Here is a 22977-nt window from a genome sequence, read left to right as displayed (position 1 = left end):
AGCAAGTGTTCGATTAAATCGCTCAACAATCGCCTGATCGCGATGAACTGCAGTATGTCCTCGTCGCATTTTGACATTATGTTGCTTCATCAGCGACGATATTGCACCCTGAAATTCTTTGCCAGGATCAACCTGTAACAGATGTGGCCATCGTAGGAGTCCTCATTGATAAATTCGTTTAACGCAGAAGCTACTTCAGCAGCTGTCTTTGTTGATAATGGCTCTGCTTCTTTATATCTACTTGCGACATCAACGACAGTTAATGCGTATTTGTACTTTAATCGGCGTCTAGTATCATGTGGTAAAAAAAAAATATCAGCCTGATGAACTTCATTAGGGAAGCTGACATCAAAATGCGCGTACTGTATTGTTTTAGGCGGCGGTAGATAAATTTGCCATATTGCCTGTCGGGCTAACCATTTTTCAGCAGTAGAACGTTCGACACCTGCCGCCGAAGCGAGTTTACTAATCACTGCTCTACCTTTCCTGTATCCTCTTGTGGAATAATAAATCGACTCCATTATTTCAATAATCGGTTGATTAATTACCGTTTCCCAATCCAAGCTTACACTTCATTGCAGATTTCACCAACTAATTAGCTAATGATTCTTTGAAAGATTTATTTTTTTATGGAATTTAGCGCATGAATTAATTTCACATCTGCAATATGCTCTGCTGAAGATCCTTTACTCGATAAGCTACATCATGAGCGTGACACGCTTTATCAATAAAATTTATTGAATACTCACCTGGTTTTGGTTGGTCTTGGTTATCAAGTCTGATTTCAAGTCAGGTTCCAGGGCCACAGTAATTATATCCTGGGAGGTCTTTTTTTCCTGGGTACTTAGCCCATGGAGTTCCTGGTAGTTTGGCTAACTGGGCGCCAATTTCACCTCCTCATTTTGTTTTAAAGCCAACTTGTCAGCGGGAATAAACTTAAATTTCTTTGTACCGCATTGTTCACACTTACCTGTAACTGCTGACCCGTTATTTTTCGTTGTGATGGTTGTCAGTGTACTTGTGGGGGTACACGTCCTACATTTCACACCATATTATTTATTATATTTCTACAACATGAATGTAATTGATTTCTCAGCGACAAGAAGACAAGAGCTGGTTAAACATCACGCAGCGTTACCAAATTCTATCCGAATGATCATAATTGGACCGTCCGGGTCTGGTAAGATGCAACTGTTACTTAATTTGATAATGAGATGGTTAAAATAGGATGAGTTGTATTTAGTAGCACCATCTGTAGATGACCAGCGGTGTTATGAAGTGCTAAAAGACTTTAATGAAAACGCAAAATTGTTAAATGAAAACGAGGATGTTATTGAATTTATTACTAGTATTGATGAATCACCGTCTGTGGATGATCTTGACAGGACTGTTAACAATTTAGTTGTGTACGATGATGTGATGTTAGATAAACAGGCAAATCCAGCTAGAATATTTTCTCGAGGAAGACATAAAAACAGATGTGATTTATGTTACCCAGCGGTATACACAAATCCCTAAAGTGATCAGGGATAATTGTAATATTCTTGCTGTGTTTAATGGAGTTGACACGCATACGTTACGAAATATTCATCAGACTTGGTGCAGCGGAGATATGAATTATGATCTTTTTAAAAATTTATTTTGTCAGGCATAATCAACCCCGCATGGATTTATAATGATAAACTTACATGACCCATGGTCATGATATCGAATCGGTCTTGATAATTTTATTTAACTATAGCAGCAGAGAGGGCAAAATCTCCTACTCGGCACTCAGTCACCGCAATCCCTTTTATTCTTTACGATTTTCCAAGGACGTTCATTTCGAACCTCTTTTTGCAATTTCCAGGACGGCTTATTTTTGCGAATAACGAGTGAGTCAATTGGAGGTTGTTTGCCCTCTCTGCTGCTACAGCTTTGAACAGATGTAATGTTTATATATCGGGCTATAGAAATGAAATACATTACTTTGGATTGGGTTTTTTCTTCTTCAGCAGTTCAGTCGAGTAAGTGTTGTTATATATGATTGATGTTTTAAACATTGTAAAGAATGAGGAATGTACATATAGGATGGTTACTATTTCTATTTTGCTTTCTGCATCAATTTAAACTCTTAGTGAAAAGGGTGGTTCTGAACACACTGATAGTGATCTTGTCAGTATTTTCAACACTGAATATTTGCAGTTTCAAACACATAATGAATTCATATGACAAAAGGTGGAATTTGGTTTCTGACCTCATGGTTTGGCATTTGACAGTTTCAAACAGAGGGTGTATTCACAAGACAAAAGGTTGAATTTGGTTTTTGCAAGCAAGGTTTGGCATGCATTGTAACTATGTAAATATCAATCTATTTTCAATCATGCAACTTTTATGAGAGGATGCATCTTGATGAGCATGCAAGAAACATTTCTGGTCATGAGATAATCACAAAAAACCATGCCATGTGAAATATATCACAGTGATCTGTTGTAAGCACATGGTACCAATAGAGATGTATACAATGATCTAGTTTAATAATTCTAGCAAAGAACATTTGAAACAAAATTTAACATTAGTGACTGAGAAATAAACTTCCCAATTTGCCACTTTGCCCTGCATAGGGTTTATGTATATAACTTTTGAAGCATACAAGATCATCACCAACTTCCCAAGAGAAGTTAAATAAAAGAGATGTATTGCAGATGGTCAGATCTAACGACAAGTAGGATCCTGTGGTAGGACGTAAGTAGGTATGCAATTTGTCATTAAACAGTTAAAGATTGTTGGTTATCTTTAAAGCCCTGAAATGTATGGTGGTCATTCAAGTCACCATGTAAATAAAGAAGTGCTGGTAACTGCTCAAGAAGATCGTCAAGATCATAATTATTCAGTGGAAGGTTTAGAAGGTGGTGTATTGAACAAAATAAATTTTGTGTATACATACACTGTCTTCTATAGTTCTATACACTTTAATGTAGTATTAGGGTTGTTATTATCTATGATGAGGTACACTCCTCTGGCAGCCTTATCAGTATTATTTGAAGAAAAAAAAAAGAATATGACAGTAAAGAAACCAGCACATTCTGGTGTCTAGAAGTTAAAGGTCATGGTGAGCCTAATAAGAAACCATGGTTTATGCACATTAAGTTTAGTTCAAAGCAATACATCTTGACAAAAAGCCCACGTCATCAAGACCCAATAGTCAATAAATCTCCAGAATCATGCATCTTTTACTAGTACCTATATAAACATCAATACATTGCAGGCGTATAATGTACATTTCACAATGCTTTTGTTTGCACCCTGTATACCTACTAATTGGAATCATGAATTTTGGTGAGCTAATGCATATTATGAGTAGCTTCAAATTACTTGGATAGAAACAAATTCAGTTAGAAGAATCACTGAATAATAATAATAATAATAATAGTGCTTTTGTATGAGTATCTTGCCAGTTTTTGTCAGATGCAAATTTTTCCTTTTTTTAATTATGAAAGTATTACCTTGTCAATTAACTGTCATATGTAGTTCATCTGCATTTATGTTCTCTTGTGCCATCTTATTGTCAGGAATAAAATGTCCTATCATCTCACTAGTCTTTTTTGAGTTTCTTGTCAGTTTTGAAGAATGTCATCCCTAATTTATACATGCAAACCCTCCGAGAGGTATAAGCATAATTATTGCCAATATGTGTCAAAAAAGTCTAATATAAACATAAAAAGTGTAATCTATTTATTACATGCCAGAATTACAGCACAATGTATGAAAAAAATACATTTTTGCTACTATCCTGGCTCTGCAGATGGTCAAAATTCTTGTCACAAAGGGCAAAATCCATATGGATTAGAACCAAAATACAAACACAAAATATAGAAAAATAATTTAAATTCAGCACTCACTTTATCTAATCTACGTGTGTAACTTTCACTGAATGATCGTGAACTTAAGTCCTAAATTCTGCAGTGAGCAAGGCATGCTCAGTCTGAGTGCTGTATAACATTACTCTCATATTCTTCTTTTAAAAGTTTGTAAAGCAGTGTTTTTGTTTCTTTTACCATCTGACACATTTTGAAGTTTGACAAGATTCATCTGCTCTAGCATTTTCTGTCATATAACATCCACAACTCTGGTGCCATTTTGGTTCAAAGTACAAACTGGTCCACTACCTAACTTGCTTATCAATATAATGAATATCTGAGGAAAAGTTCATATTTGAAGAAACCCATCTGCTTTCTTGGAAATGGGTCATATACAGTTGCTATAAATAACAAATAAGGAAATTACTCTTATGTTATTCTTATACAGCAGTAATCTTTTAAAGAATATTCTCAAGTTTATATTAGTAGAATTAAAAAAACTAAAACAAACCAACTTTTTATTGCTTTATTTGTATTTTTTAATGTACCCAAAAAAAGCATAACCCATATACAGGCAAATGCCAGACATAATTTGGAGAAAAAAAGGGTAATGATTACGCACAAAGTATAATGGTTGGTATGTATCCTAATTATGTCTAATGTTGCATGTCCACCTGTTGCCAGGTATGTATTTTTAGTATCTTGGCCAATGTATTGTCAGTTCTTTTGTAATTTTATAGCCAGAATCCCACCTCTACACATCAAACTGTAGTTGGATCAGTGTCGCTCCCCAACTCATTACAGGGACAGCCATAGAAAAACTAAATGTATTAGCATGTAAATGTTTTTTTTTTATCTTATCTACTTCATGAAGTCAGCAATTTGTGCTCAGAGAAAAGTGATAATACAAATGATTTCTACACAAGTGTCTGTAAAAAAAAGCAAACAACGAAAGAGATAAAATTCTTTATCATAACCATTACAGCATGGTGATAAACATTATTTTGAATTGAAACGCATCAGGTTACTTTTTTTCTCATAATAATGCTACCAAGTGTGATATTCCTTGGTACCAAATCCACATCATGACAAAATACTATGAGGAGTCAAAAATATTGCCAAATATGTAGAGGTCAATTGCATAAAATCTGAAGTTATGCCCCATTCCATTTTCTTAAATACTGTAATACAATGTAATAGTGAAACCTCCTTTGAATACATCTGGGTTTTTTAACCTAAACATGTGCAGTTCATATAGAAAGTCTTCTATAAACTCTTGGTATTCAATGGGTTTCCATAAAGTCATAATTAACACTGAAGTGTCCATCAAAGCTCGTTTCATTATACAATTAAGCAGCCAAGGCAAACAGTTATAACAAGTCAAGTTTTTGTCATTTTTATATATCTGTGTAAAACTTAGTTTACAGGTATATCATTAATTTCACCCAACAAATATGGACAAGAAGTGAGACTTTGAAATATGGGATGAAGAATATCTAGTCTAATTAAGACATAGTGACAGTTAGGGCAATTTTTTAGGATTAATACATCAGAACAGCAGTTTCATTGTAATATACGATGACAAGAAAACACCTGAATACAACCTTTATTTGTTTGAAATTCATGGTAATGGTTGCTTATCTGCTGCTAGATTTGTCAGGCAAGGATATTAAACAAAGATATATTCATGGTTCTGAATACATAATTTCATAAATACACAGTGTTATATTCATGTATATACAAATTTTAATTCATTATACAATTTTGCTAATATTTACTAAGAAACAAAAAATATCCTGTGTTAGCATGTGCAGGTGTGCATATGCAAGTCAGTGTGAAGAATTCATAGTAATGTGAATTTGACTAATGAGATTAAAGTGAATGAGACTTAATTCCCACTAAGTATAAATTACAACCTTAGGATTTCTCAATTTTTTCCATAAAATTCAACTGCTATAAACTATTAATTCAGATGCTTTTTGACAGGAGTACTTTTGAAATCTTTAATGACAATACTGAGCAATGAGTTCAGTTTTTTTAATAATTTGACAAAGAAAGGAAAATTCTCATGAAATGACTTAATGACCACATCTTGGCTTTGAATTTTAAAAAAAAATGTTTTATTCATAATAAATTTCTCAAAGAATATTCTAAATTAAAATTACAATAATTGATGGAAAAATCTGAGATTCCAAATCTCTACTTCTCATTTTTAATTTTAAACTTTGGCTAAAACTGTGTTGTGTTGATTACCTTTAACAATAAATGTAATGTTGATTACCTTTAACAATCAATGTAATGTTTCAATTCTTTAGCTCTGATTTTACAGTTTATTTTCAGCATTTTTTAGGTCAAGGAAATCAGATGAACAACTGCAGCTATTTACAAAACTGTATAAATAAAACTCTAATTCACTGAACAAATTAAGATATTGGATTTACTGATGTATAACAACCACCATCATGCAGACAATGTAGATACACATTTATAACTTTAAACAGCATGGATCCAGCTCTGACATCACATAAATGGACAGTATTGTCTCCAGACCAATAGTCAGGGCAGGGTACTGGTTCCCAGGTGTGGCATCTTAACTGCAGTAAAATCTCTAAGGAAGGACAAATGTTGTATAATTCTCCAAGCAGATGCCCAAAATGCATACAAAATGTTTACCACATGTAATATAAGACTGGAATCTGTCTTAGAAAGGTAGGCCAGTGTCCTACTAAATGAGGATAGAGTACTGATGTACCCGCTGATCAAAACCAATACTGCTGATTTGAAATCATAACAGAATAGACCCTGCCCTGCCAATGAATACTAAAGTCATGGCAGATCGGGATCTGTGCTGGTTATGGACTGTATCTCCAGGGTAAAAGAAAATAAAACTCGTCCAAACTAAAGCAAGTTCTAGGTGATCACTGTTATGATATCTTAAGGAGTCAGTGCAAAAAAACCCATAAATAACAGGATCTTCTGTTTCACACTGAGAAATTAAGATTATGAGAACAGATCTTCAGAGAAACTACCCCCATTTTTCATAATGTTTGGTGAGAGTGAATTTATTCTCGTTTATTTGCTTGATGTGCTGCTCTTATACTGACAGAAAATGCAAATATTTCTATCTCATACTACAAGAAAAATGCACAAAAAAATAACTTTGCATGCAGTTCAATTGTTTGCCATCATGAAGCATCATATAATTTTCTTCCTCGAAAAGATTTTTCCACTATCTTCTGTATTCCCTTGTTTGCAAGAATGAAATTTCAATGAATGCACAGAAGGCCTTAAAGATCAAAATAGTCTTAATATCTGGAATTGTCCTGAAAATGTCATGGAATTTGTATAACACTGCTTCTCCCTTTTTCTCTCTCAAATATTACAATGATTCCCAGATGTACAAAGTAGTTCACCCTAGGTCAGACAAAATGTTTAGAGAAGGCAAGTTATTACTTCTTTATTGCAATTTCCAGTGCTTTTTAAAGTACTGGTTTTACAGTACAAGGAAATATTCACAAATCTGACTGCTCACTTCTATAAAAAATACCCATCAGAACAATGGTTCATTTCCTGACTAACCACAGCTATTACAAATGGAAAATAAACCTAATTTGCAATTTCACATTTAGTGACATTGAAGATTGATTTGTCAATTGCAGACATAATATAGAGCTGTTCTTTCCCAATGTAATTCAACCTTGAAATAACAATTGGCTGCAAGAAACTCTAGGAATGTAGACTGTAGACCACAAACTGACAAATTTTGCTCAGGTGACCTGGAGCTTCAATCTCTGGGCTTTAGATGCAATAGGGAGGCACCCCCACCAAAGTGAAAACTTTTTAGTTCAATGAAAACTGGATCAGTGGGAAACCAACAAATTACAATGCTGGCTCCAGTGACCTTGACATTTCAGCATACAAATGAACCAAGAGCTACCCCATGCCCAAACTTAGTCTATAAATGAAGTTTTATGAAAATTAGCCAGTGGAAACTTGACTTATAATGCAGAAAAGAAAAGAAAAATTTAGCTCCAGTACTCTTGACCACAAAGACAGAATCACCAAAATTATTAAGCTTCAGCTTTTACACACTGGTAAGCTACAGGTTGTGTTTTACAACAAAAATTTCAATAACAAGCAAAGGTTATTTTGTGCAAATCACCTTGTCTAAAGATAGTATCACTATATCGCCCTTCAGTTGGGAGAAAAAATCCTTTGCTAGCAGTATGTAATGTTATTTATTCAGTTGTTTTTAATTCTTTATCATACTTTCTTCTGAGAAAAATGTTAATATCATCATAAGTGTTGGATAATGCAAACAATAATTTGGAGAAATGAAATTAATAAAGGTCAGATCTTCAGCACTTTTAACCTATATTTTGTATATATGACAGTGACACAGTGAACTATTTTGACATTAAAATGTGCCACATACAGTGAGGCACTAACTTCACACATTATCAAACATCAGTTATAGATATTATTTCACTATATAGCACAATAACAAACCAATCCCTTGGGGTGAAAGAAAATATACATGCTTAGCTAGTCTTGCAGTAGCTAAAGAAGCAAAAAAAAAAACCAAAACAACTCAACACGAATTGGCAGTTTTACATTTTACTTGTGCAGAAAGACCACTGCTATGAGAACCCGTCTTATGCAACCAGATCTTAATGTGTGGATTTTTTAATTATATAGAGTTATGACCAGTAATGAGAGACAAGCTACCTTGTCAGACCATGATATATTGGCAGAAGGGGTGGTCTTTCAACAACAAGTTCAACTGTATAGTAATTAAGAACATGCCCACTATATGACAAGGTATTAAGGTGTGTGTGCTTTGTGAATGCTTAATATGAACAACATATGATTCCTCCACACAAAGCATAATGGTGTTAGTTTGAAGCCTGAGTAGTAAGGGGAAATCTATGTATGAAGCAATTTAAAGGAATGTACCTTTTTATTCATATTACATCTGGCAGCTTTCTGTTATTTATTCCAACGTCAACATGCTTTACTGGTGAGAAAAATAGTGCAAAAGCTGCAATCTTCCAAACCAGGTAAATTATGTCAGTGCAAATGCATCAATATACAGCTGTCCATGTCTTGCATAGTAAATCCACTTCCGAGTAACTTACTTTTGGTGGAAAGATAGACCAATTAATTTCCTTAACTCTGGGGCCAATAATACCCAAGAAACTGGTCAAACCCCAAACTTATAGTCAGTGAAGCAGAATCAACATCAAACTGAGCAACTTTTGGTGATTTGATATTTTAACCAATAAGATGTATCAATGAGCTAAGCAGTAAAAAAAGCACAAAGTCATGAAGCATTAAATGAAGACCAGGATGAGCTACTTTTGGTAAAATGGTGTTGTACATATCAAGATGTATCCATATACCAAGAAATATGACTGGCCAACTGCACATGAGAAACTGACCACATTACTTATAAGTATAAGCAGAAAATACGTAAAGATCAAGGTTAATCTCCAGTTTAATGTTTTATCACTGAAAACTAGAATGTAATCAACAGTATCACCACCTGCCTCTATGAAACTTTGAGTAGTCTCCAGCAGCCATTGTAAATCTTATGAAGAAAATAAGTTCAGATCTAAGTGATCTGACAATGAAATGTATGCTCCTAGGATAAGCCAAAAATACAAAAAAGATTCTTTTTAAAAAAAATTTGATATGAAAGTACAGGTATTATAGTTATGTGTTCATCAATTTGCTTTTTCTTTAAAAAAAAAACAAAATTGTTTTTTTAAAATATGCTATCATCATTTTCCACCTACAGAAGTCTTACTTTACTGGCTTTCAGTAATCTTGGAGTGACAGCCAATATGACCACATGGAGAAATATAGATCATGCTTTAGCTTGATTAACTACTACATCAAGCCTTGCATAAAATGGAGCCTACTCATCTAAATCCAATATTCACTCATTTGTACAATACATAGTTAACCTATCAAATTATATAATCTATGGTCATTAATATATAATATATGGTCATTAATACATAAAGTGTATCACGGAATAAACATATTTTTTTATTCCTACTTCAACTGCAAAAAGACAGAAATGGCCTTCTGTGTAGGCTATGATAAATTTAGCATGGAAAAATCTATTAGTCATGAGCTTAATACAGTGAAACCCCTAAAAACTGAACTCTCAGGATACCAGAATCCCCTTAAAACTGAAACTTCAGTATACCAGAATCTCTCCAAGAATAAGTTTTTTATGGTACCAAATTATTACTTCTTTAATATCTTAATTTTTCGCCAGTAAACCAAAACCCCATAACTTTGAATACCTAAAACAATTCTGATCACAAATTTCATTTTCACGCTTAAAAATACTCCATAAAACTTAAACTGTTGAAACTTGGAAATATGTTATAGCTGCTAAATTCCTGACATGATGGAACAGATTAATTACAGTGTACAGGTACTGTAGTAGGTCAGATCTGTGAGACAAGGACCCGGAAAGTGACCCAAGGGCATGTGAGATTAAAAGGACACATGCGCCAAAAATGATTAGGGCTGTCAATAACCTAATATGAAGTCTTTGCACCATACAAAGGAGCCAACTTTTAAGGCTAATGTATTAATAACTAAATGCTTACAGGTAAGCCAATTGAGAAAGATGTTTATCTGCTGATTACCTAATTATGATTCATACTTTTCGTTTGGATACAAGATCAATAGAACATTATTTGCTTGTTTTTTTAAATTAAATATAGGGCCTTAGTAATCAGCCATGTGGCCTTGCTATTTTTACTTTGATGATAGAGATGATAATGCAGTATTCTAAATGTCAGATTGTCAAGTCATTAACACGACACATTAGTTAAAGAACGATGTAAGAAACAACAGACAATGCTCCATGCCTTCTTCTAGCCAGGCTCTTGAACTGTAAACATTATAAACATTTTAGGGTATCATTCATAATAATTTTAATGGACTTAAGGTAAAAGTACTGTATCTCATTCATCTGATGTTTCTTGCAATGAGGACTGTATTTCTATGTGAAGCAACTATACTACTGTGAAAAGATAAATTTTTGGTAAGAATGTATATTTTTCAGCTAATTCTTCATTAAATGAATGTATTGAAAATAAAATAAAACATAACAGCTCTCTTAATTTTGTGCATTTTTACACACACAGACATTGATACTTTTGTGACTGCATTATATCTCTGTCAGTCAGCCTGTCTGTCTCTCTTGTCACATAAGCGCTTAGAAACTTTTTTAACATCTGCAAAAGCCTCGGTAAACTGAAAACCTTCCCAAAACCAAAGAAGAATTTGGGTCCCCAGGGTTTTTAGGTTTGAGGGGTTTCACTGTATGTGTATTCAAGGCAGATTACTGATTTTCTTTTACTAGGTACAAGGTAACAGCAATAACTTGAAACTGATTTTGATGCAGAAACATAATGAGTAAGTCTGTATTTAAATCAGTGTATCACCCATAAATGTCTACAAGTCTGTATTTAAATCAGTGTATCACCCATAAATGTCTACAAGTCTGTATTTAGATCAGTGTATCACCCATAAATGTCTACAAGTCTGTATTTAGATCAGTGTATCACCCATAAATGTCTACAAGTCTGTGTTTAGATCAGTGTATCACCCATAAATGTCTACAAGTCTGTGTTTAGATCAGTGTATCACCCATAAATGTCTCCAAGTCTGTATTTAGATCAGTGTATCACCCATAAATGTCTACAAGTCTGTGTTTAGATCAGTGTATCACCCATAAATGTCTACAAGTCTGTATTTAGAACAGTGTATCACCCATAAATGTCTACAAGTCTGTGTTTAGATCAGTGTATTACCCATAAATGTCTACAAGTCTGTATTTAGATCAGTGTATCACCCATAAATGTCTACAAGTCTGTGTTTAGATCAGTGTATCACCCATAAATGTCTACAAGTCTGTATTTAGATCAGTGTATCACCCATAAATGTCTACAAGTCTGTATTTAGATCAGTGTATCACCCATAAATGTCTACAAATCTGTATTGTATCACCCATAAATGTCTACAAGTCTGTGTTTAGATCAGTGTATCACCCATAAATGTCTACAAGTCTGTGTTTAGATCAGTGTATCACCCATAAATGTCTACAAGTCTGTGTTTAGCTCAGTGTATCACCCATAAATGTCTACAAGTCTGTATTTAGATCAGTGTATCACCCATAAATGTCTACAAGTCTGTATTTAGATCAGTGTATCACCCATAAATGTCTACAAGTCTGTGTTTAGATCAGTGTATCACCCATAAATGTCTACAAGTCTGTATTTAGATCAGTGTATCACCCATAAATGTCTACAAGTCTGTATTTAGATCAGTGTATCACCCATAAATGTCTACTATTCACATCCTTCTGGATGAGAAAAGGGAGCTCCCTCTCTACAGCACACTCCCAGATGCAACACTGAATATATTTCATGACATGCACAGTATTTGTCACAATTCCATGAAGAAAAAATCTCAATATCATGGATTGAAAAATTATGCCCTTTGAGTTAGCTGTGCATTTCTGTCCATTTTCAAAAAATAATTTTTTTTCTATTGACATTTGTACACAGGTAATCATACAGAATAAACTTTGTCTGAAGACCATTCCATTTTTCACCCCCAAATGTCTGCTATGCTTATGACCATCCAGTATGTTGTTACTGCTTTCTTTGTACCTAACATTCCAACCAAACAATATTCAATCAGCTTAGTAAAAACATTATTTTCAAAGAAAGTTCACAATCTGAAACTAATTTCAACTGGAAATGTGAATCCTGAAACAAAACGAAGGTTACTTTTACAAATTTTCAATAAATATACCTATACATCAATATTCATACTGCAGGTTTGCAGAACTCTCATTAAACAACCATCTTTGTTGATCAGTCTTGGCTCCTTGAACACATGGAGATGAGAAGCCACTTAAGAGTAAATGCTGTACAGTATTAGTTAATACATAAAATATATAAGAACTAGATTGCATGTAATTTCACAAGGATAAGCAGGACGGCAGCCACTGCCAACTGTTAAGAATCTTCTGGTGGCTTCAATTCTTTAATTTGCTTAATAAGATATGCCTTCTCATCATTAAATTGTTCATCTTCTGACCGATCAGTGTGGAATTTTGTGAGGAAATCAACTAATTTTTCTTTGTTCCGCAGAAGAATTTCCATAATAGGTCTTGGCTTGTTTGGGTTTGCAACAAACACCTGGAAAAAAAGGGTAACATTTATATACTCCACTGAAATTAAAGTGAATATAAATATACACTGACCTGATCAACTCACTTGCCAAACTGATACTGAAGTGCATCCATCCAATTTGCATGGTCTAGACAAACTGTCATGTGTGCATCCAGCAAGCTCAGTGCATGCATACCACTATACCTTTTTGCTCAGTTGACCAGACACTATTACTGATTCTAATGAAAGGTCAAACTGACAAATCAAGTTGGCCAACATACTGTAAAACTCTGTTTACAATATCATATACAACAACATAGCAGTTACTATGATGCAAATTACAGCATTCTTTCTGATACATGTAATACATATTGCTGGTATTACATTATTCAGATACAACAATGTAAATTTGACATCTCTTTGAATCATGCTGTATGTAGTTTTCTGGGATAAAAGCAAATTTAAGTATGTAAATACATACTTACCAGCTGTTATTGCATTGCTAACTCCTTTCTTGGTACCAGTCTCAATTTCAAGGGGAATATTATTAATTTGAGGTCTAGAATAAAAAATAGCATCATCCCAGTCTGATACCTTTGTCAACTTCTGACTTTTGGAATACTGTCCTTTTTTTGTTTACTTGGACAAAGACTTAAAGAACATCAGATCAGGTTGGGAAAGGGAATTAGGAAAGAAAAGCAGGCATATTACATAATATAAATTAGTTTTAGGCCCCTCACAAACTACATTTTAATAGCAGTAACATATAACATGCTTTTCATGTATTGCTGAATTTGCCATCACAAGATAAGCTGTCAGAGCAAATATACCAGTGCTGTCAGCTTGGTATTCTGTTAAGCTGATAAAACTGGACTGAAATCATAAATACCACTTTAAAAAATTAAACGATGATAAAACTGAGTAAGAATGTCTGAAGCAGCTTTCATGACATCATTAAATGAGGAATGGTTCATAAAGGCCCTTGACACAGATACACGGAGAGTCTGATAAGCTCTTTTAATAGTAGAACAATCAACCTTGCAATGGTGGCTGTCACACTGTCAGAAGTACCCTTTATGATTGCCTCCAAAAGATCAACATTGGTGCACATGTGACTAAGAAGATACCCTGTCCTAAGGCTGCTTAAAATCCCTTCACACTGATGGAGAATGAGTGGTTCCAAACACCTGTGAGGGTTGAGCGGCGAGGTGGAGAGGCAATTCCTGAAGTGCCTGCCTCTTAACTTAATCTATTCTTCCTCCAAAGCAATGGAGACCCAAACAGTGTCGTCCAGAAAGGGAGGGTATAAGGCTGGAGAGACATGGATAGAACACATGCGACAGGTATCAAAAGGAGATTGGTTGAACCTGTCAAAGTATTGACCATGGTATGGTTAGCAGCTCCAGGTCATCAACCCTAGCAATCCTGGCTGTTGCCTCTCACGTGTGGCTACTGCCCCGTCTGCAATGACATGCCGAACCAGCCCTGCTTGGTATAGAGCAGATTGTCCACCCATTAAAACTGACAAGCATATATATGAACAGCTACTACATTGTTGTCAAGTGCCAGGAATCAATTCTGAAGACATTTGTCACCTTGAGTCTGTCTCTTCCTCCTCATCGAGACCTACCAATTCTTTAGAGCAGTGGCATGGATTGAGGGCATTCTGAAGTAACCAATGGTCTAAAAACTCCTCAACAGCAGCTTGAAAGCAAAACTTCAGTTCATTCCATGGTTGGATCTGAGTCCGATGTGAAGGAGGGTGGATTTTAATTAGTTCTTTCACATCACTGTGCATTAGGCCCAACTGGGTCTACTTGCAGCACTAGAGAAGACATACCAGGTGATATGAAAAATCAATTCCATCCCCTATGAAAACCTAACTTGGGCCCCCCCTTTGGTGGTATCAAGGGAGGTAATGGGAAACAGTTACTGCCCTTTGTCTATTTAAAATAGACAGGATAAGATGATTTTCGGGGTTTTTTTTGTAGGTCATGGTATGGAGGTAACAGGTTAATTTTCCTAACGTAATGTGATTGGGGAACATATATGAAGGAGAAAGACAATATTCTTGAAGGAAATTTAATTACAAAGTTGATAAGAAGTATTAAATAGTGACCAAAGAACACACACAAGGTCTGACCTTGGCATTAACAAGCATGAGACTGGCTTCTGTAACTTGATCAGCTCTTTATGGTGGATACTGAGCAATCATTTTCTTCAAAGAGAACAAGATGAAAATCTGCAATTGCAGTTAAAGGCAAGCAGATAGAATCAATGTATTTCCTTCTATACAAATTGATGGATAAATTGTTTGATAAGCACTAGGCATGAAGGTGAAGATTTTGTGGAGTGCTATGCAGTGGGTGTGCCATATATATTCCCTAACTAATACCCCCACTCTAATTAATGTCCGTTTTAAAAAATATAAAATTTAAAACTTTCCACAAATTTTCAACATTCTGTAATGCATAAGTGCAACACAGGAATTACATAGTTCGCAATGACAATTATAATTCCTAGTTCACATCTTCTACCTACATTATATATCTTGATGGCATTGTGTTTATTAATGAATAATTTAAATGTTGTTTTGTAATACCTGTGGTTTTCAATACCTGTCTGATTCAGATCCAAGATTATAGAAAAATGCAGCAGTCTCAGTTGATGACAGTTACAATGTATGTATCAATGTATAAATTACTAAAGTCACAGGCACACATGTAGTGTTAAACATGATGCAACAGATGGGTGGCAAGTTCAAAGACTTTTCTCCTATTTGAACTAACTGTTGAGTGTGAAAATATGCTGATATTTACAATGGGGTAAAATAACCTGCCTGGTCAATATGGTCCAACAGCAAGACAGATTTAGCCTGAGGGACTCTAGCCAGTCACTGTGGTTTAACCAAATGTCAAAATATTGGAGGTTAGGGACCCCCAGTGACCTTAAAAGGATGCCCACTTCTCCCAAGACCTTGGTTAAAGCTCTGGGTGCAAAGGCTGGGCTGGATGGCAGAGACTGGAACTGGCAGACCTCCCTGTCCAAGCAAAGCCAGAGGTGTTTTCTGTGAGGAATTAAGACAGGAATCTGAAGGCTCATGGAGACCATCCAGTCACCAGGTCTTATGGCATTCTTAACTGGGACTGTGGTCACCATTTTAAAAGAGTCTTTCTGCAGAAACTTGTTTAAGAAGGAAGGGCTGACAGTTAGTTGAAACATTCCATCATTCTTGGTACCAGAGAAATTAGAGTAGAAGGCCAGTGATTGGTCACTGAACACTTCTCTATTGCACCTTCTGAAGAAGGGAGTTTACCTCTTTCCATAATCACATCAGATTCAACTGGTGGAAGTACATGACAGATCTTACTAGCAAAGGGAGATCTCAAAACCAAAGTCAGTAAGTTCCTTGTATGATAGAAAGGACCCACATGTCACACCTGAAAATTGTCCAAACCTCTGAAGAAAGCTTAGCCTGGCACCTACAGGAACTGATAGAAGAGGGACATAATGCAGGAGAGGGAACAGGTAGGAAAGGAGAAGGGCTCATAAACTTTCTCCATGAGCCATTGTGGCATGCACTTCTGGGACCCCACTGCCAAGGGGCAGCTCTGAATTGTGGTTGTGGCTTGGACTGGGGCTGCATGATTTTGATGATGATCCCTGCTGGTGGTCAGGATGATCCCACTTCTTGGCCAATTTCACACAGGCCAGGAGCAAGGGACTGGTTTTACTAGTTTCTCAAATACTAGAAAGCCATGATGAGAATGAGCCATTTGAAGACAGTCTCTGATTCCAGGGAAGCAGACCTCAGGTATGTGCTCCAGTAAGACCAATGATGCATCCATGTCAAGATCCCTGTGGAGTTGAGAGGCTCTATTGATATAGCCATGGACATAAATAATGTATACTTCAATGTTTAGTACACGGCATTCAACACATGCTAAAGGCCCCTGATAAAAAGTTTAGCCTGGCAACTACAGAAACTGATGGAAGAGAAACATACTGCAGGAGAGAGAGCAAGTATGAAAGAGCTAACACACTTTCTCCATGGGCCATTGTGGTATGCCCTTCTGAGGCTCTACTGCCAGGAAAAAGCTCTGAATTAGGGTTATTGCTTGGACTGGAGCTGCATTGTGTTGATGATGGTCCCTGTTGGCAATCGAGATGAATCCAATGCCAGGAGCAGATGCAAAGGACCAGTATTACAGTCTCTCAAATATTACGAAGCCATGGTGGGAATAAATCAATGGACATGGATAATGCATGCCTCAATGTTCTGGCCACTGCTTTCAAGCAAATGCTGAAGGGCTGCTGGTGGCCAACATTCTCCTTCAGCAGGCTGAAAGGGTTGCAGAAAAAAAGATGGGCATTCATGGCTATGGTAACTAAAGACTTACTCTTATGTTCTAAGGTGGGGACTTACCATAATTTACAATGTCTAGCATGCTAATAACTCTTACTAAACCTCTGGGAAAGCTTCTTGATGGAATCCACTGGAGAAAGCCAAAAGCCATCTGGGCAAGAAAAAGTTGATGGCCTCTGCAAACTGGAGAGAATTTTAGTGTTCTTGAAGACTGAAGCCTTGGAACACAGATCCTGGGGTAAAAGTGTAAACCTCATTAGCTGCCTTGTCAAAAGGACCAAATCTCTCCTCTGCCACTGTGAGCAACATTTGGGAGGAGGTAGAAGACCCAAAGGGAAGAGGTACCATTTCTATACTGAACATGCAGGCAGAGGTATGATCAATCACTGCATTGGAAGGACCCACATCCCATCTGGATTTAGTGAGATTATTCAATCTGGCATTTGTGTGTCATTTCTGAATCCAATGTGGGCTTCAATGGTAGCTGAAGAGGGGGTTCTCAACCTAATCCCTGTCACCATACCGAGGGGGTTCCAATGACTGGTGACACACTCCACATGAGGGATGAGTGACCAGTGACAGGTCACCAGTAACTGACCAGTCAGGCAACTCTGATCCAGTGGAAGAACCTTCCTCAGATCTATTGATGTTCATCATTGCTCTTCCTTTTCTATTTTTCAGGTGGTTCAATCCTGTCACCAACAACAGGCTTCAAGGACTGAAAGGGTGATACTACTGTCACAAGGTGGAGGGACAGGCATGATTCACTCTCAGTCAACACTAATCTGTAGGTCAGTAGAAGATGCTGCTTCTCCCTAATGGGAGGAGTGGACTCCTTCTGAGAATAAAGATGGTGCTGCTCCTCTTCATGGGAAGGTGTGAGTCGCTCTCAGCCATATGGTATTGGAGAGGGTGCTGCTCCTCCTGCATGTGGAGTGTGACTCACTATCTACCCCATGGGATTGGATGTGCTGCTCCTCCCTCACAGGAGGGACCCCCATTGACCAAATGCATCTCAAAAGAGACCTTCCCAATCCTGAGAATCTGTGATGGAAATACCAGAAAATTCTGAGGAGGATGAGGAAGACTGTTTCTTCCTCCCTTTCAAGTCCATCTAATTTCAACAAGGTCACAGACCTTGTCTGACTAGAGACAGCAAATAAAAAAAGGACTACTATCTGTCCTTTTACAATCTTTTCAATCCTGATGGGCAAGGTGGGTATCCCAGGGGGCTTTCTTGTACCTACTTACCAACATTCTGTTTAGACACTGATCCAAAAGAAAACTCTGCAAAGAAGAGGAAAAAAACAACCTTCTTTGAAGTATCTGCTGAGAGTATTTGCATGGGACTAAGTCAATGCAATTTAAACAAGAAGATCTTACCTGCCCAGGTGTCATCTCTATTTAATGAATTAAAACAACCACAAAACTGAAGTTTTAATCACAATAAAGTCAGCAATTCTTATGGTGAGTACTGGATTTAAAAGATTTAAAACAACTACAATCTTGATGCTTTAATAAACAATGAAGGAGCAATCAGCAAATCAAGCTTGGAATGATGCTAATAATAAAACAGCATAAAAAGACTGACTTTTAAAACTGAAAGGTGTTGGATCACTAAATGCACATAACTGAAAGTAAGGACTGATGTGTGGTTTCCTTCTAGAGAATAAAAGTATCAAATCCTGGTGTTTTGTACTGAATTAAAACAATAAAACAGAATAATCAAGTTGAGGCTGCAGACAAAATTGGCAGTGAGAAGGATAACTATATACCTAACCTGAACAATAAGAAGGAATAAAATAATTCACAATAAATGTTACCCAGACACGTTTGTGTGTGGGGTGGGGTGGGTGGGGGAGGAGGATGTAACTAGGTTTCATACATGTAAAACATGACAAAATTCAAAGACTTTTCAAGCGCTTTTCAAGGAATTTATTTTGAATTTCAAAGAGTCCTATATATTGTGTCCACAGTATGCAATGTACATAAAATTGTCGACTTCTGAATATCATTTTTGGAAATAATGTTAGAAATATTTGCAGATGTTGACTTTGTAGTTGAAGCTGCATCAGATGGGGGTGGAGGTAACATCATTCTTGCTATTAATTTATCATAATGTGACTCTCTAGCTTAGATATAATGTCAGTGTCTCTGGCACATGTCTTGGCTTTTTTTGTTTCTTTTCCAAAATAATTCAAACTCATTGCTGACATTGATGCTCCCATTTTCTGGTGTTTCATACTCTTACAATGTGACTGAAGGGCACCTTCACTCATTAAAAATAAGCACTTTTCAAGAGGGTTTTACAAAAAATAAATGCTTTTCATCCAGCAGTTGAAAATTCAAGTACTTTTCAAATCCGTGCGAACACTGTGGACTTATGAACAAGGCTATGAAAAGACATAATCTAAAGGTGCCAGTAACAGTAATTCTGCATTGTAATGACAATGCATGTATTAATGAAAATGCTCAATTTGTGATGTATGACTCAAAGTGAAGGCAACTTTCTTAAAAATGAATTTAAGCTACCATAATTAGGAAAAGACTGAAAAAAGAGAACTAGTTCACATGGGCCAGGGTCATGGGTCAGACATCAGATCTTTCTATAAAGTTGCCCTTTGCGAGGATGACTTCTCTTCATGCAGAAAAAAGGAAGCTATGCAACAACAATAGGTTATGTATTACAGTAGAACCTGTCTTGAAAGACCACCCTTCTGCCAAAAAAAATAATCTTCTCTCATGACAGATCATAGCACTATATAATCAACAGATCTGTACAATGAGGACCTGGTATTTCAAGCCAGGTTTTACTGTACAGATATTAAAGAAGCATTTAAGTGAAATCCCTTTGTTGCTATGGTTACAGGACAGCTATACTGAATGTCAGTTCAACACCATTTTTATTTAGGACCAACTAGAAATCACAATGGGTCTTTTAGTGAAAAGTCCTGGCTGTTATGGCCTTCAGATAAGGAGAAGCAGTGATCAAGTGTTGGATATCAGACTGGAGCCATTTTTATTTGCGACCAACTAAACATCATTAGAAGTTAGTGAAACCCCCATGTTAACATGATCACCTATTCAGGAGAAGCAACAATAACAAGATGTTTAAGATGGAAACCATGGTGGCCAATATTTATTTCAGATTGGTACAATTTTCATTTAGGACTAACCGGACATAATGAGAAGTCTTTATGTGAAAACTATCCAATTCACTTAGGAGTAGAAGCTATATGATTTTTAAGATGTCTACCATGGTGGCCATATTGGACATCAAAATGTCAACAATATTTTGTAAGAAATCTTTTAGTGACTTGACCATCTGTTCAAGTGAAGAAGTGATAACAAAATTAAATAAGTGATATCAGCCTTCTTGTAAACAAACCTGTGATTAATACAAGAAACTTGATCCGAGTTAAACCTTCCTGCATGCACCTTAGAAAATGTGTGAATAATCTAATATTATATCAAACTATGATCAACTGTGCATTTACAATTATTTTAGCACTGAGATGTCATGTGCATATCAGTTGTTGTATTTGCAGTATTTGAGTTACTACACATGCTAAATTCTATACTTGACCTTGAAGACATGGAAAGCTTCAAACTGTATATTTCTGCTCTTCTCACGTAGCATATTCATCATAAGTTTCAGATTGTCTGGGTTGCTGATATACTTTGTCATCACAGTAAAGTTATGCCTGTCCAACAGTAATTCTCCCAGTAGCTACAAAACAGATTGAACATTTTAGTGTATATCACATAAAAGCAACACAGCTATGTAATGAGCAAATCATGAAAAATTTTATGTTACTAGTATGATGAACTGAAAAATTTAATGAGGGGGAAAAAATATTTTAAGTACATGTATCTGGTGGAATATACAGTTATAATAAGAACTTCTCAAAATATTTGATATTCAAAACTTTAACACAATATTCTACCAACCTGAAAGCTACTGTTATATGAAATGAAGGTTACAGTGACCTAATCTGGGTATAAGGACATTGTGCTTACTAAGGCACATGCAAAAGGCAAAATGCCGTTGTGACATCAAGTGTTGTAGGATATATGTGGCTGGATAAAGATTTTCTGCATGGGTTTTCCACCAACATGATTTCGCTGATATAGTCACCCTGAAGCCTGTCACTTTGCCTAAACATACCCAAAAAGTAAAGTACACTTTGATTTGACTTAATTTCATGCCATTCCACACAATACTTCTGTTTCAATAAAATGCATTAATAATAAACATCAACTTCTGTGTCAATGTTCTCTTCAAAGATGAAGGTGGATAGTTTGAAAATTAATGTTATGCCCTTTAGTCAATTCTGGTACTCGGTGGTTCTTTCCGGGGTTTTCCCGGGTTCTTCCTCCACCATTAATACTGGCCGCCATGTATAGCCTATCGTGTGCTGAAAAATGGCATTAAACCCCACAACAACAACAACAACAACAATTCTGGTACTAATCGGATGATCAAAAATGCCAGAAATAAGATTGCTATCTCTAGAATACTTCCTAAAACTGAAATATGTTCATAGAAAGAAAAAAAAAAAAAGAATGAAAAACTGAATTTGCCCAATTGGAACTGTGTTATGATCCAGGTTGGATTACTAATAAAATTAATAACTGTACCCAATATTTCATCCTATAAGCATATACAACAGACCTTCTACCATGGAAGCAGTTGCCGATTTCAAATTGTAACCTATTTTCAAGGCTGGCATTTTATACACTTACTTGTTGTAAAGTAAAATAAGAACCATTTCAATATTTCATCAGTATTTTATTCATTTCACACAAAAGGATGCAAAAAGAGAAGTATAAAGTGACTATTGTGAACATTATAAATGTTGAGCTTCTACACTCCTACTTGCGCTAACTTTGACTTACTCTGGCTGGAGAGAAATCATTTCACTCAGATATTAGAGTTGAGCATGGACCATAGCTCCATTTAGAAAATTGTTGTTGTTGTAGGGTTTAATGCCATTTTTCAGCACACGATAGGCTATACATGGCGGCCAGTATTAATGGTGGAGGAAGAACCCGGGAAAACCCCGGAAAGAACTAACTAGAAAATACTTATACTGATAGGGACAAAAATGACACAAAAGGCCATTTTTTCTAATAAAATATGTTTCTTCGATAATACTTACCAATCAAAATACCTTAGGAAAACTACTTTTATCTCACAAATCCAGCCCTCCCAGGCTGTAACGTTTTTGCTAAAAGTTATCTGCACACTGGGTGGAAGTTAGTGATCTCCCTTTGATACCAGAAAAAAAGACCTCGTACATTTTAGGTATTGTTCAAAGAAGCTTTAATTCCCTTTATTTTGGTTATGTGATTGATGAGTATAATATGGGTAATAGAGTATACAGCTTGGCCTTTCAAAAACTGCTAGCTTCGCTTGGTCATGTTCACTTCATGGTCTTCAGAGGTAAATTGTATTTTAAAAAAAGAGCCAAAAACTTTTTTACATTTTATATACATATTAATTCATCCATTGCACTTTCAGAAGCTGGTATTGTCTAGTTGGGCAAAATTCATTTCCCCT

General features: G+C 35.9%; 1 protein-coding gene across 2 annotated transcripts in view; it reads right to left on the bottom strand.

The window, feature by feature from the left end:
• Nucleotides 1-4351: 4351 nt before the first annotated feature.
• LOC149798929 (protein Mo25-like) overlaps nt 4352-22977 on the bottom strand; it is a 52552-nt gene continuing 33926 nt past the window's right edge. For both annotated transcript variants that reach the window (XM_089957839.1, XM_089957840.1), the window contains exons 7-8: nt 21001-21144; nt 4352-13075 (exon numbers count right to left, since the gene is read on the bottom strand). In XM_089957839.1, the coding sequence (XP_089813965.1) occupies nt 12893-13075; nt 21001-21144 (327 nt within the window). In that variant the 3' untranslated portion in view covers nt 4352-12892. The remainder of the gene's footprint in view (nt 13076-21000; nt 21145-22977) is intronic.

Source organism: Sinohyriopsis cumingii, chromosome 5 (assembly GCF_028554795.1).
Source record: "Sinohyriopsis cumingii isolate HCF-2022 chromosome 5, ASM2855479v2, whole genome shotgun sequence".
NCBI classification, from domain to species: Eukaryota; Metazoa; Mollusca; class Bivalvia; order Unionida; family Unionidae; genus Sinohyriopsis; species Sinohyriopsis cumingii.
Note: the sequence above shows the minus strand (reverse complement) of the source record. Positions and strands in the feature narration are given on the sequence as shown.